The sequence below is a fragment of the Gobio gobio genome (assembly GCF_949357685.1).
Source record: "Gobio gobio genome assembly, chromosome: 5".
NCBI lineage: Eukaryota > Metazoa > Chordata > Actinopteri > Cypriniformes > Gobionidae > Gobio > Gobio gobio.
Window position 1 is genome coordinate 54209994 of NC_137101.1, and position 16993 is coordinate 54226986.

Genomic DNA, 16993 nt, shown 5'->3' on the forward strand with positions numbered 1-16993 from the left:
GGCGAATGCTCGACCGGCGAGGCTGGACGTAGTGCGGCAGGCCTTGGAAGGGTGCACAGCCTTTGACTGCCATCCTCTGGCGGAGGGCGGGCAAAGGTGTGCAGCGACGGCTTCCTCGAGGGGAGGAAGGACTCGATATCCTTTTTTCTGAGCGCCATCGACTACCGAGAGCGCTGGAGAAAAGGAGGATTTGGCGCGAGAAGAAAATGGCGCCTTCCACGATTTTGTTAGCTCCTCGTGGACTACTGGGAAGAAGGGAGCGGGTCTTTGAGCGGTCGGTTGACGGCGGTTCTCGAAAAACCACTCATCCAGTCGGCTTCTCGTGGGCTCCTCGGGCTGAGACCAGTCAATGCCGAGGTCGTCCACGGCCTTGGTGAGCAAGCGCATAAGCTCAGCGTCGACTGAGGTTATGACGCCGCTAGCCGTCCGCGTCGAAGTGGCGTGCTCCGAGGCGGCATCCGACCACCCGCTTCCGGATGCAGCAAGGGAAAGGCTGTCATCCTCTTCCTCCTCCGGTCCGCCGAACGAAACAGCAGCAGCCGCCATGCGAGGGGAGCTGTGCTGTTCCTCGACGAACAACACGGGCGATGGCGAGGCACGCGGGGACATGCCCGGCGTGTGCTCGTCAGAGCGCTCCGGTGGCCTCTGGTCGCAACGTTTTTTCTTCCGTGGCTCGAGAGGCTGGGAGGAAGGGACGGGATCCGAGTCGAAGCTGGCGAGCCGAGCCCGAAGGGTCTGCAGCGTCAGCTCGTCGCACTCCGGGCAGCCGCCCTGGTTGAGTGCAGTCTGCGTGTGGTCTCGTCCGAGACATGACACGCAGATGATGTGCCGATCCTCGTCCGCGATAAAACCTCTGCACGAGGCGCAGGAACGAGACATTTGAAACAACGTCTCGGCTCTTTTTGAATGTGTAAAACACAGTAAGGTATTGAAAGGATATGTGCCGGATGGCGCAGCTGGAAGGCAGGCTGAAGGCGGAGAATCCGACGTCCTCAGGCTACAGTGTTCCGCTGGGTGCGTGTCGACGGCAGGCTTCGATCCAGAGCTCAACGATTGCAAGTCGCTGAAGAAGAATTAATCTGACTAACCTTGCGAGAGTGGGTCTTATATACCCTTGGTTATGCAAATTCTGTTGCCCCTTGTGGCGGGAATTTGGAAGGACCTGATTGGTCCGTCCCGCCCCACGGTCTCGCTATAGGTTGCTGCAGTTGCAGCGGCACAGCCAATCAGCACACAGCTGCTTCCTGCTGAGAGTTGTGCAGCTGCACTGCGTATAAAAGGTATTTTTGGATAAAAATTTGCTTCAATATCTCGAGGAAAGGAATTCCCCCTAGCGTTTTAGCAAAACGCAATACGAGAGTACTCTCGTAAGGGAACTTAGTGGATCCTAGTTTCTTTAACCAGGTCAAAGCAATCAAGAAAAACTGTAAAACATTGAACACTTTTCCTGTGGCATGCTGTGTTTAAAGGCAGCTCATCCACTACAAATTATTTCATTTAAATTAATATAAAAAATGTTTTACTTCTGGATAATGATTTCATGTAATTTCTGTGCTTAACTTCATTCATGAGTGTGGCATATTTAACACTAGAACCGCCAGAGGACGCTGTATACCTAAAACCGCCAGCAGGTACAATTGACCCATGCAGATGATTTCTGTTTTGATGTGGCTAAAAACATAATATGTCACTGTATTATGCCACTGTCTTCACAAAGTAATGTATAGAGTCATGAAATTATTATTTTTAGACATCAACTATGTTTTTGTTCTGTTGTTTTATGCTACTTTAAGCAGGCTACACTAATCACTTTTTGCTGAATATCGAGGCTAAATCAGCCTGCAATTACAACGCAAATTAGAAGGAAATAAATACATATTTGGGTGGTTTAATATTATAATAAAATGTAATTAATTACATAAAGATAACCCATGTTATTTAAATTACTAAAATACCCTAAATAGACAATAAAGAGCAATAATAATACACCGCTGCATAGGATTTATAACAAAGGATGACATACGATGCATGTACATGTGCAACGACAAATTCAAGCGCACATTTTCACCTAAGTAATTATTAAATTGTTTAGTTATATCATTTATCATTTGAATAAGAGAACAACACCAATATCATGCAAATTGTTTTATTCATTACATCATAGATAGGAAATATTGTTTTTCAGGAAACGGGCAGACTTGAATAAATAGCAACACAGCAGCAAACAATACACAATAAAAAAATATAAAGCAAAAATTAATAATTAATCCAAAGTTTGAACATTTATAAATAGGCTAAAACATCTTCATTTGATTGTGTGTTGTGTGACCATTTACAGTAAGCCGACACGTTGCTCAAATACAGTGCGAATATAAAGGAATTATATTGGGGTAAATTTGACCCGCTGGCGCTTATAGGTATAAATGCCCGTTTTTTTATTCTAGTTTATGTAAACAATTTTTAACAACAGGGGATTGTAAATAACACAATTTTAGTAAAAGTCAATGACTGGGAGCCTTGGATATTTTATTGAACATCTGTCATGTACATTTGAAAAAGAGCCATGGGTAAATTTTACCCCATGGCGGTTCTAGTGTTAACCTAAATGTGAATATCAGATGTAAAACAGAGTTTAAATCGTTCAGTGTACTTCATTTTTTTCACTCACTCCAGTAATAGTGTGTACGCACGGTCTAGAGTGTCCGTAAGGTGTGCACTAGTTTCCGCCTAATTTATTTTTTATAAATCCCGATATGTGCGTGGAAAATTACATATGCACATTTCTTTATACTTTAATACATCAGGCCCCAGGTTATAAACCCTACCTAATAAACACATTGATATCTCTGTTTGTTTTGTTCTCTACACAGGCTACGTGGATGTTATCTCACTGCTCAGTCCTGTGAGAGTTTATCTTCAGCTCTACAATCCCCAAACTCTGTCCTTAGAGAACTGGACCTGAGTATCAATGACCTGCAGGATTCTGGAGTGAAGATTATTTCTGATGGACTGAAGAGCTGTAAGCTGGAGATACTGAGGTTTGAGTTTCACATACTTTCAATGTTTGTTTCCCATTAAGTTAATTACTAAAAATCACTCTGTTGAATTTATTCAGTATGCAATTACTGTTTTTCTTGTTCAGATTTTCCATATGTAATCTCACTGCTCAGTCTTGTGAGAGTTTGTCATCAGTTTTACAATCCCCAAACTGTGTCCTGAGAGAGCTGGACCTGAGTAACAATGACCTGCAGGATTCAGGAGTGAAGATTATTTCTGATGGATTGAAGAGCTGTAAGCTGGAGATACTGAGGTAAATGGTTTTCCTTCAAATAATTAACAAAATGCTACCACAATACAGTTTTTCTTCAATCTATTTGACACATTTCTCCAAACTCAGGTCACTGTTCTCCAAACAGTTAACACAGTGATCTGAACACTTTGCAATTGTCCTAAACAGATTGTATTTTTTTTTTTTTTCATACAAATTACAAATAATGTGAATCATTTTCTCAAAACTATGTACACAAAACTTTCAAATGTTTTCAAAATAGTTCATACAGCCAACCAAAACAGTAATATATCAGGAAAAACAAATCGCAGCTCTTTAACTATAGAAGGGAACATATACAAAGAGAAAGAAAAGAATAAGAATATGCAAGAGAATGGGAAAAGAAAGAGTTGTAATTTTAAAAGTAGTGGAGAGGCAACCCTCTACAATGCGAGTAAATCTTCACTCTGGGTGAATAAAAAAATATATATATATATTATATTTATTGTAGTATTTTCAGATTTACAGACATATGGACAATACAATCACATTACAGAAACAACTCTCCTTCAGTTAGATTACCATTTGCAGTTAACGACGACAAACACAGGCAAGGGAAGATTTTAGCCCAGCATGACATGGATAAGGTGAAGTTGTTTAAATGGATGAAATGAGTTGTGGCTAATAAATTCTTAGATTTTACTCGCCAGAGTGTGTGTTAGAGGCTAAGAACAAGTTTAGCATAGATACATTTTAACTCGCTGGACACTCTGACTGAGCACTTGAGAAGTTTTGCTTGTCAAGCGATCTATACGATTTCAAATCAGCTCATCTGACGTACTGTAAACTCTAGTGTGAAGAACACAACTCGCAGTCGCTTGGCTGAGCATGTGTTTCTCACACACACAAACACACAAGAGAGTCTTACATACCACGCAAAATCGGCGCGCTACATGTTATTAACACTATTCTTTGTTGTATATTCCTGCCAAAATACCAGAGTTGGTTTAGAATTATTCAGCTTTTAAGAAGCTGAAGATATGCTTTATTCTGGTAGTGGGTGGGACTAATGCGCAAACGGCAATCTCATTGGCTGGCGCTCCTCTTTTCCTGTCCCTGTTATGATTTCAGTAAATCGGTTTGACTGAATGCTGACAACGTGATTAATATTCATGAACCCAGCAGCTCATCAATCCTTAGTGCATTGTATATTATTAGTAGTAGAATTAGAATTATATTTTAATAATATAATATAATGACTATTATAATTTTTTTTTCAGAAACACTGAATGACCAACAATATCTTAAGCACCACCACCAGTCCAAAGTTCAGTTAAATGACAATGCATTCATACATGGTTACCAACAGTTTTACTTCTAATTACTAAAGTTCTATCACTAACCCTTAGAACCCGAGAAACGCGCCCGCGGTTAAAATACTCCGTCATTTTTGGCCTCACAGACATGAACGATATGTCTTTTACAAAGCTTAAAGTGTCTACTTTTATTTGTGTACACTCAAAATAAAAACGAAATGTTGTGCTTTTCGCTAAATAAAGAAAACAAACAGGATGTGTGTTCCCCTGTCGGTCTCCCTGTGATGTCCATTCCTAAATGCGTCTGAAAATGAACTCAGAGAAAACTTGCCTCACAGACACGACAGATATCTCTTTATAAAGCTTGGAATGTCTACTTTTAAATGAATGAGAAAAAAATATTATCTGTTTATGTAATCCATATGAAAACAGCGAGAGGCACAGTTCCTCCAGCTGAGCCTCATTATCTTTAATGTGACCACACCCACACCCACGCACGCGCACGCGCAAAGCGATTCACATGTAAATCATCCAAGTGAAGGAGCGCAAATATGTAAACTTTCCCCATCACCTCAAAACAAAGACTCGTCTTCATCATTCTTATGCTTTTCATGGAGTTCGGAAGAGAGGCTGTAAGTTTAACTCGGATTTACCGTGATTTTAACTTGAGAATTTTTAAGGTAAAAAATTTCTTCTCACTTATATTAGCGTTATTGATGCATAAACTTCACATAGGCTATTAGTTGAACTATTGCCAGACTAAAATGTGTGAAATCAACGGAAACATGTTGAAATATGAAATAGGTAGGCAACCTTTCAATGCTAAATAAAGATACGATACGTATAAAAAGATAAAGATACGTATGACATGGGGATATTTTTATGCTCTATAATATTAAGCACAGCATGATATAAAAGTAGGGTTGCCAACTGTCCCGTATTAGCCGGGACGTCCCGTTTATTGGGCCTAAATGTCCAGTACATGACTGTCCTGTTTATTGACTGATATCCTGATGTAACCACTGACTAAGGGGCCATTCACATGTTGCGTCTTTTGCGCACTCAAGTTTGTTATTTTAAATGTAGACATGAGGCTAGTGTTAATTTCGTCAGACGAGACGAGACTAAATATGTTCGTCAACGACCTTTTTTTCTATGACGAAGACGAGACGATGACGAGACTGCACTAATGTCCAAAAACGCTGACTAAGACTAAATTAACATGCATTATTGTTGACGAAAAAGGACGAGACTAAAATGTTTTGCATAAAATAAAAACTAAGATAAAATCTCTCTTCATTTTCGTCTACAATTGTCTCTACTTTTTCATCATGAGATGAATATTCAGCTGTTCAAAATATTCAGAAAGAGTTCCCGCTGTTGCTGGAGTACAGGTCTCTCTCAGACTCCGCCTGTCATCTCGCGGCCGCGCGCGTGTGGTCACGTGGTTCCCGGAGCGCTCAATACTTCTAGCGCTGTGTCCGTATATTAATGGCTTAAGCCGCGCAAGTTACACAACAGCTTCACTTTACAGGTGTTTGCAGCAATTTTTGTCAAACCCGTACAGCATAGTGTGCGTCAGCCACATTTACAGTATCATTTTATTATGGAGAGTGGTAGAGATGCAACATTGTTAACATTAATATTAATGTTTTTCTTGTATTTAGCCCTCAGGTATTCCTTACAAATGAAGTCACACTTATACTCATTGGTGGTCAAATGTGACCATACACCTTAACTATTTTAAAAATAAATAGCCTATATTTTAATTCAATAATATTTATTGAATATTTTGAGGAGATCTTTTGGTACTAAATACTATTTGTGCAATACTTATGGTCCATTAATGAACACTTAAAATATTTTTCTTCTAATATTTTTATTATTTATATCACAATTAGTGTATTAATTAAGGTTAAAATAGAGAATTCCACTGCAAAAAGGCAAATTAGAGCCATTTTGTGGCTGGAAAAATAAAACATTTAACTTGTAATGCCATTAATGGTGCCTGTATGGCTCTTTAATTAATACACATGTAGTCTAGTTGCTCAAAGTATTGCAGATCATAACTGCTGACTTATTTGTGAAATTTTGAAATGTTAATAATAGTGAATAGTAAAGAATGCAAGCAAATATAATATAACCCCAAAAAAGTGTAAAAAACTTATTTTTCCTTATATGTACAGTAGCTATATACATATGAATTCATACTGAATCAAGATCGAAATCAATATTTGTGCCCATCGTCTCATAAGCTAATGCTGATTTTAGGCATCTACGCTGTAAACCAACCAGTTAGCTATGGTGTTGTGGCACAAACATTATGCAGGTTATATGTACTTTATGTAACTTATTTTGCCACACAATATATTGAGTTTTCCTTTGACTAAAGCTAGACTAAAATGACTAGACTTTTGGTCGACTAAAACTTGACTAAGATACCTTGAGTTGTCTTTTGACTAAAACTAGACTAAAATGATGAGACTTTTAGTCGACTAAAACTTGACTAACAAAAAAAGATTTGTGAATGACTAAATATGACTAAAACTAACAAGGACATTTGGCACAAGACTAAGACTAAGACTAAATTAAAAATAGGTGACAAAATTAACACTACATGAGGCAAGCGCGCTCATATAAAGAGACTAATTAGTCATAGGCTGTCTGCATATTAACAGGTAACCCAGCAGTTTTTTTTTGTAAAATAAGTTTTCTGTAAAATATAAATGTTATTATTATTAGTATTATATTGTTATATTTATTCTTAAATACTCTATTTTTAATTTTTTAATAATTAAAATGTTATTGTAATAGCAATATTTCTAATTTTGTTAAATATTTGTATTTATCAAATATAATAATTATTATTAGTCTCATTAATATTTTAACATTAATATATAAAAGGTTATATGCAAACACTTTTCATTTGTAAAAAATAAATAAATAAAACAAATTGCATTTTAACTAGAATAATCGCAATTAGATATCTTCCCCAAATCGTGCATCCCTAGTTTATCCTATCTCCCTAGTGCATCCCCTGTTCGATCTCTATTAGGCTATAAATATGCTGTTTTGTAATCTATTCTATTTGAGGGCAAGTTTGTTTTAGCCTATTTTCATTTTGGGCCTAAGGTTTTGGCCATTTGGCACGTTGTTGGCTGTGCCTATTCTACATCACGTGGTTGGCCGGGTGCGTGTGTGTGTGGCTAACCTGGGGAACACATGGCACCAGGTGCACTATGGGAAGAAGGCGTGGCGGCGGAGGCAGTGATGCTTTGGGCAATGTTTTGCTGGGAAACCTTGGGTCCTCCATCCATGTGGATGTGACTTTGACATGCACCACCTACCCTGGGCATTGTTGAAGTGCATCTACACCCTTTCATGGGAAAAGTGTTCCCTGGTGGCTGTGGCCTCTTTAACTCTTTCACACTTCCACAAAGCACAGGAATGGTTTGAGGAGCACAACAACGAGTTTGAGGTGTTGACTTGGCCTCCAAATTCCCCAGATCTCAATCCAATCGAGCATCTGTGGGATGTGCTGAACAAACAAGTCTAATCCATGGAGGCCCCACCTCACAACTTAAAGGATCTGCTGCTAACATCTTGGTGTCAGATACCACAGCACACCTTCAGGGGTCTAGTGGAGTCCATGCCTCGATGGCTCAGGGCTGTTTTGGCAGCAAAAGGGGGACCAACACAATATTAGGGAGGTGGTCATAATGTTATGCCTGATCGGTGTTAATAATAATAATAAAAAACATAAATGATACTCATAATGCACATTCTTTGAGTTTTCTGAACGTGTAAAAACAAACTTCCCAGGAAGACTTGAATGCACCATATGGTCCTAACCCTATGATATTGCCTGAACAAAAGTGGTCTAACTGCACAGTGTTGCCCTGAGGCAACAAACAAAAGAACTCAGTTTTAGTATATAAATAAAAACAAAATCAAACATACTTCTTTACATGCTTTACATGCACATGCATATATTTTTTTAAAATAAATGTACTTAAATTTAAACATGTTAAAAAGTGATATTTATCCAACCAATTGATGGCACTGTGTCCCATGTGGCTTTGCTTCATGAAAGCACTGCTCCACCCCCAAACAGAAAGTCACACCCACTTCAGCCCCTCATTTCATTGAACAGACATGTCAGGTGATATTATATATTTAAAAAATATATAAAAAAAGGTTAAAGGGGCGGTGTGAGGTCCAAAAAGGTAGTTTGTTGCCTGAGGGCAACACTATGCCATAGAGGGTTAATAATTATTTAATCAACACATCATCCTCAATAAACCCGTCTCCGGCATGTTTCCTCCGATCCTTCGAATATTCTGATCTATTATGACCTCTGACCTGTAAAGTTGCCAGAATAATAATCATTCGCTGTTTGTTAATTGTCCAGAGGAGAACTGGCACCCCGACTGAGCCTGGTTTCTCCCAAGGTTTATTTTCCTCCATTAGGTCACCTGATGGGGTTTTGGTTTCCTTGCCACTGTTGCCTCTGGCTTGGTGTGCTCAGTTGGGGACACTCAATTTTTCAACTAAACATCGAAATAAATTAATAAACTAAATTAACCATATAAACTAAATTACTGATCTAAAGCCCACACTGTCACTGTATGATAATTGAAATGAACTGATGACATTTTTTCTCCAGAATGGCTATACAGCTGAATAAAATTATGCTGCATTATTTTCCTGTTTAATACTGTAAAGCTGCTTTGAAACAATCTGCATTGTTAAAAGCGCTATATAAATATAAGTATAAATTCAACATTCAGTTTTCTCCTATTTTTCCCAAGAGGCATGGCCAGCAAAAATAAATTCTGCAAAGTAGATGTATGTAATTCTCTTCCAGATATATATATATATATTATAGGGAGCCCCTACATACATATTGCTATAATATTAAAGGTTAACAACAGAGCCAAACTATTAGCCTAAATTCAGTTGCTATTTATTTTTTAGATATAATAATCAACACTCATAAGCTTCACATAAGGCAGTTTTTGCATTAACTTCTAAATCTAATTATAAATTGTGTTTTTCTCCTCAATTCATTGTTGAAATATAATAATTTATACACAGTGGCTGTCATTTTCATGAACATGCATTAAATAATCCAGACTTCAATAACAGGTTCAGTAGAATATAATGAATATATAGTCTAATATAGGTCATATGTTTAGTGAAAGAGTTGCTTTCTCTAGTGAACTAACAGCTGTGGACACAATGATTTCTGAGGTCATGTGATGCTGCGTGACATTCTCAAGCTGTTTTAATATTGACGTCTTTCTGCGGGTGAAACACTGATTGAGCGATTACACCACATATGATGTGTTTTAGTAAGTTGTAACGTATCTTTAACATACCTTAAGATATTAATTCATGTTTATTCTTTAGGAAGAAATGATCGATCGCGTTCACAGATGATTGCGTTCACACAAGCGCCTATTCAGTCACGTCACATTAAAGAGCGTCAAAATGGCATTTATCATTTGAATTTCGTGATAAAATGAACTGACTACTTAATATGGTAGTGTGGGAACTAGGATTGGTGTGTTTTCCACGCTTAAAACAAGCCGACTGCGAACTGTTAAAGATTGCCATCGGAAACCATTCAGTACACGCGTGCACCGCACCGAAAGCCCTGTACCGAAACGGTTTGGTACGAATACGTGTACCGTTACACCCCTAATATATATATATATATATATATACATATACATACAGTGGTTAAAGTGGGATTTGGCAGGTGGGGGAACCCTCAAATTTTGTGTAGGTGCAACAGGGAAAAATGACTCACCGTGGGACAACATATTGAGTATGGTGGTATAGCAATACTTTTTGGGACAAGAGTGTCACTGTGGCACCAAGTATCACAATACTTATTTACTTGATATTTTAATGGTTTTATTTTGGTCCATCTACATCTATACGGATATGATGATGATACTATGTTAAAATAATATGCAACACAACCTTGTTTTTCACAATGTAAATTCAAACATAAAAATGGGAAATATAAAAATGATTAAATCCCGAATTAAGAACACTTAAGGCCCTAGGGCTATAACAAACCCTTGTTTAGCCAAACCCACCAAATCTTGGTGCCACAATGTTTTCTACCACAGAAATAATTAGTATTTTTTTATAAAGACAAAATCGTCAAAGCACAGAGATACAATGAGTATATACTGTCTGAATATTCAATTTTAATATTATTGCATCACTGTTGTCTATGTGGGATCAAATATAAAAAAAAAAAAAAAAAAAAAAAAAAGCGTTATTTACTTTTCATTTAAATGCAAGATATAATGTCCAATGTTTTTGGATAAATATTTGTTTCTTCCTGCTAATGATAATTGACCACAAAAAGATATTTTATGAAATGACAGTGAGATCAATTAAAAATGGCTCTTCAAGTTTCGACCCCTGGTGTCTAGTGACAATGTAGAACTAGTTTGTTCCACTCACTGTTGCTGTGTGTGTTTGTAGGTTGTCGGGCTGTATGGTGACAGAGGAAGGCTGTCGTTATGTGTCTTCAGCTCTGAGGTCAAACCCATCACACCTGAGAGAGCTGGATCTGAGCTACAATCACCCAGGAGACTCAGTTGATACTCTCAACCACTGCAGGCTGGACAAACTCAAGTATGTTAAGCAGGAAGAGTTTATAAGTGAATAAGTTCTACTATGTTTTAGTGTACTTCCATAACTCCCTGAAATCTAATAAACATTTATGCAGTTTATAATAATAATGATAATAATAATATAAATACATTAGAAAAGTGCACAGCTGTAAAAGAGCACAGTAAAAGTGTTAGTGTTAAATTAACACTTGCTCTGTGTCTCTATGAGTCCAATCTACAGAGTAAAAAAGTAACACTATAACAGTGTTGAAGTTAAAAAGATAATTAAATGATCAAGAGATGATTAACCCTCATATGCTCCTAGTTTCCTGTTTACACTATGACACTATAAATCAAATAGTGATTGTAAAAAAAAATACATTTTTAATAATACATATAATAATCTTTTTTTTGTTTATTTCTAATATATACAATAATGCTGTGTTTTGGGAGGTACAAAGTACTTTTTTACCTACACCATTAGCTTGCATATGAAAGATTACATTTTTATGAAAGAAAAAAAACACCTTAATGATGATCTAAATTAAATATGAGTTGTCTCTGGATATTTATCTGCCATCTGCTGGTTAGATGTTTTTTACAGATAATATAGTTTTAGAAAGAAATTGTAATTACCATATCTCTCCAGCAGAGGCCCCATAGAGATCCATTCATTTTTCTGGATGTGGCCAACAAAAAATTGTGTGCGTGTGCGTGTGTGTGTGTGTGTGAGAGAGAGAGAGAGAGAGAGAGAGAGAGAGAGAGAGAATGTGTTGTGAGTGTGATGTTTTAAAACATGTATGTGTGTGTGTGTGTGTGTGTGTGTGATCAACCCTCTACAATGCAAGTAAAACACTCGCATATGTGAGTAAATCGTCACTCTGGGCGATTAAATAATATCTATCATTAGCTATTGGCTAATAAATTCTCAGATTTTACTCGCCAGTGTGTGTGTGATGCTAAGAATAAGTTTAGCATAAATATATTTTTACTCGCTGGACACTCTGAATGAGCGCTTGAGAGTTTCGCTCTTGTCAAGCGATCTATACAATTTCAAATCAGCTCATCTGACATAACGTATACTCTAGTGTGAAGAACTCCGTCGCTTTGCTGAGCGCATTTCTCACACACACACGCGCGCGCTCGAGAGAGAGAGTGCGAGAGTCTTACATACCACGCAAAATCGACGCGCTTCATGTTAACAATATTCTTTGTTGTATTTTGCAGTTGGAATTATTACGCTTTTAAGAATAAGCAGAAGATATGCAGTTTTTTCCAGTAGTGGGCGGGACTAATGCGCAAACGGCAATCTCTCATAACACTTAAGAACATGGTACAAGTATTTTTGATCTACACGATCAAAGGCCATTTCTTGGTCTAAGGAAACAATACCAAAATCAACATTGTACACCTTAGTATATTTTAAAATATGCCTCATTAAAAATAAATTGTCATAAATAGATCTTAGCATAGTATGGGGTGAATTCAGGTTGATTGGGAGACTTCATTTCAAAGGCAAAAACTGTCAAAATCATTTGATTTTGTAAACTATCACACACACAGTACTCAAATATAGCTTATATCTCAAACTGGCTGTCAAAGTGCAAAATGGCTACAAATTTTACATCAGCGCAAGAACAAAATGTATGCAACTTAGATGAAATCCTCAGGAGTCAGGATTAGTCTAAAGATGCAGGTTAAACTCACAGCATGGGCAGTGATGGAGCTCGCAGCATCTCAACAGAACCGCCAGTCATGAGCTGCTCACGTGAACAGTGCACTTTGCTTTCTTTTCATTAACGAATTGTTTCATAATCGTTTAAAAGAGGACATTTCAAGCTTTCTATACACACATTTCTCATGTCTGTGAGAAGTAGCCTATACGCTAAGTTTCGGATTATTTATGAGACGCGCTCCAGTTCATGTGCAATGCAAGTGATCGCTCCTGCGCCTTCATGTCACGATTATTGTCTGCTATAGTCTATTTGCTTCTTATTTAACAAATCCGGGCAATTGGTAGATGAAACATCGATTAAAATTAAAATACAATTTATACAAAACGGAATTCACTTTAAAGAAAGGCTTTCTACAAAACAAAACTTAAGTGGTAATAATCATTTCTGACCCTGTTTTTTACACATATTTTACGCATTTTTGCACTTTTAATTATTAATATAGCCTAGATGAAATTTAAAAATAGCATTATAATATTTAAACATAAATATGAAACAATATACATTGTTTAATGGCTCCAACAGGTAGCCTATAGTAGGCTACAGTACAGATAAATGTCATGTCTGAGCGGGATTTGAGCGAACGTTGTTTTACCGTGAGCTTACACCGTTTTAAAAGTAACTGAGCTACTGAAAATGTAGTTAAGCGCTAGTGTCGCAACTTGTATCTCGCCAACACTGGCTGTATGGCAGTGCACTTGATATGAGACTTGGATGACTCGTGGTCTTTTATTGCCTCTTATTTAAGGTTAGTTGTTCCTCTAACAAACAAACTGTTGGTATTTTCTGACGATGCATAGGTTCGAAAGTAGCCGCGTTTACATTAGCCTACAGATTTGCGCAAAACTTTATATTTTCTAAATGTCAATAAACTATTGTGAAATGACGGCGTTTCCATATCATTCCTGCAAAATTTCCCAAAAACGCCTAAAAAAAACATACCCAAAGTAAATTGCATGCTGTTCTTGAACCATTTGGAGTATATGCATATTTTTGGTCTCTTTTAAAAGGTGACAATCAGAATCACTGCAAGTCATACTGGTATTGAGTAATAGAACTTTTAAAACCCCGAAAAAAGAAAATATGTAATTCCGCTAAAAATAATTTTGTAAAAAGATGCCTGCATATGACTCTAGCTGGGAGCTATTAGCTGGAAAAAACAATGGGATCACAGCATGAAGCCTTACCAAGTCCAATTTCTTATTTGATAACTATACATTTAAAAAACACTAACACGCAGACATTCACGCACGCAAGAACACAAACAAACACGCACGCACGCCTGCTGTATCCATCCAAACAAAAACGGCAGAGGTTAGCCAAGAAGAACACACCAAACGCAGTACAATACAATAAAACATGCAGTTATAATATAATAAAACTCTACCTTGTTGTTTTGGAAGTCCACCTCATACAATGCATCCTCTTCTGACGAGTCAATATGGCTCAAAACTTCACTCTTCTTTAGAAATGTCCTCCTCCAACTGATCACTCACTCCGATAGCATTGCTCAATAGCCTATTCGAGTGAGAACCGTGCATTTCCACATTATATTTAGCCTATAACACGGAAAACCCCTGGGTATCCTCTGTGAATAAGTGATTGCGCAATACCAGCCTCTGCGCGCACATTGATGACACGCAGCCAAAATAAGAACAAAGGTCGACCCTCCCACTAAAACGCAGTGTTAATCTTTTCAGAAGTTCATTGGCTATCAGAAGAGTCAGTCATAATCAATCTCAGATGCAATTGGATTGAAACACTGTCAATCAAAGAGAGTGAAGGTGGCCGGGCTTTAGCTTGGATACTCCAGCCTGACTGGCTCTCTGAGTCTCCAAAGCCTCACAGCTTGCCCCAATTGGTTGAAATGAGCTGTCAGTCAAAAGTGCAGAGGTCAAGCGGCCATTTTAGATTCGCCGATCTTCATTGTTTACATTTTTTCCTGGAGTTTTCCATTCAGCACATATAGTGCTGACAGAAGACTGGATAGCACTCTCCGCTTTTTGGAAATGGTACTACTACATTCTGTGGCTGTTTATTGCTAAATGTGTTATGGACTAAATATTTCACTGAATTTGGATTGCCTGGACCCTAAAGAGTGGAATTACAGCGTTTTTTCATGGATACAGATGATGTTTGGATGACAAGGACACTTTTAATTTGAATTTGTAAAAATTTGTTGGCGGTCAGCGTAGTTTGGTGGTCTGACAAAGACACGGATTGTGCCTGCTGTGTTCACTGCATCTTGAAATGGTTTACATCATCCGATTCACAAGAACCTCAGCTTTCCAAAGGTATGTGGCATGTTTAGCTTTTATATTTGAGTTGTTGAGTGTCACTCACTAAATTAAAAAAAAATCCAGTGTGACGTCGGCGGCACGAAAGCACGTAAACGGGTTAACCGATGTTATGTGACTAAAACTTATTTGTTTTCCTCTCGTGATAAGTCATTCCAAAAATGATGCCACGTATGTTGGTTTGTATATCCCAGCCACCGCACCAGACATTATTACTAATGGAAGGAGATATAGGCGTGTTATTCAAGCATTAATTAAAATTAAAAGAGCGAAATGTTTGAATCTGCATGGTGGTAACTGGTGTTTATTTTTTACCATTTTGCCATTTTGGCTTGGAATTTCGTTTGTTGGAAATATGAACTGAATTTAGACATGGTTTTTTTTTGGGTCTGTAGTAACCAATAAAAATATGTTTTTTAATTCAACCCACCCGCCACTGTGTTTGTATGAAGTCAATTATTCGTGTGGGCCGTGTGCAGTAGAAACACCCATCCTAACTTCTGTACATCACTGTATATCCTGCAGGACAAACTCACGTCTGAAGTATTAGTTCATGAGTTAATTTACATACAGTATATCCTACAACACTAATGCTGTGCGACTGAAATGCTGCAAGGGAATATTAACATGGCCGCTCAAACACTTCCAGTGGCTTCACGTCTGAGGGCAGGTCATGACTCGGGGGGGCACATGAGAGGTGTGCAGGTGCTCATCTGGACCAAAATAAACAATGCTCTGGGTAAATGAGTTCAGATCACTCATCTGCGTAACGACACAGCTGTTATGCACAATTACCGCTTCAGATCGACTAACTGCAATGCTGGATCATATTTCCATCTGAACTGAATGCATAATAAATCTGCTGCTCTCAGAGAAAAACACAAAGCTGTGACATTCACTGACGCTTCACTCAGCAGTGCATAGTGATTAGCTAAGTGCTAACTCAGGCTAAGAACTCCATAGTACCCATCTACCAACCACAAAGCAACCACACAGAACACCCTAGCAACTGCCTAGCAACCACCCAGAATACCTTAGCAACCACCTAGAATACCCTAGCAACCACCCAGAATACCTTAGCAACCTGATTTTAGGTTTGAAAATGTTGGAAATTCATATACAGTATATATATATATATATATAATGTTATGTAACTATTAGCATTGTTTTTTAAGTGTACTATAAAATCATCATATTTTTGTTTAATACGATTTTATTATTTTAAAATATAATAGTGTTATCACATTTTATTTATTATATTACCCGTTACCGCTAGGGATGGGCTTGATTAATCGACGATCGATAATTGATTGTTAAGAATTTTGTAGATCACGTTTATTTTTTATCGATTAATCTAATGCATTTTTAATCTAATGCATTTTTTAATCTGATACAGGTTGCGTTGCGTTAAATGAATTTCACTGTGTGGCAGCAATTAAACATTTGACCACCAGGGGGCGATATTTGACCCCACACTCGGTTTTCTGTGATCTTCCGTTTAGATTTCAGAAGAATAATCATGAAGAGGTCCCGGCGAAGTGTGGCGTGGGCCATTTTGATTCAGATCAGGTCAACATGCTTATATTCCTCAGCAATAATCAGTCGCCTGGGGCAGAAGTTGTGTTCGAGTTACTAAAGTTAGTTATTTTTCACGAGGCTTTAAGTTGCCCAATTTGTTAAGTTAGCCTAATTGTTAGGAAGGCTAATATCTGCCCTTTCTTCTGGCTCGGAGAGTTTTGAG

The 16993-nt window shown here is 37.8% G+C and overlaps 1 protein-coding gene across 2 annotated transcripts in view; it reads left to right on the forward strand.

The window, feature by feature from the left end:
• Positions 1 to 16993, forward strand: part of LOC307126575 (NACHT, LRR and PYD domains-containing protein 3-like) — a 57608-nt gene that overhangs the window by 35725 nt on the left and 4890 nt on the right. The window contains exons 7-9 of one of the 2 annotated variants that reach the window (XM_079817170.1): positions 2871 to 3038; positions 3143 to 3310; positions 11092 to 11244. In XM_079817170.1, coding sequence (XP_079673296.1) covers positions 2871 to 3038; positions 3143 to 3310; positions 11092 to 11244 — 489 coding nt within the window. Of the gene's footprint in view, positions 1 to 2870; positions 3039 to 3142; positions 3831 to 11091; positions 11245 to 16993 lie in introns of those variants that run through there. The other variant, XM_079817171.1, reaches the window with a different exon arrangement.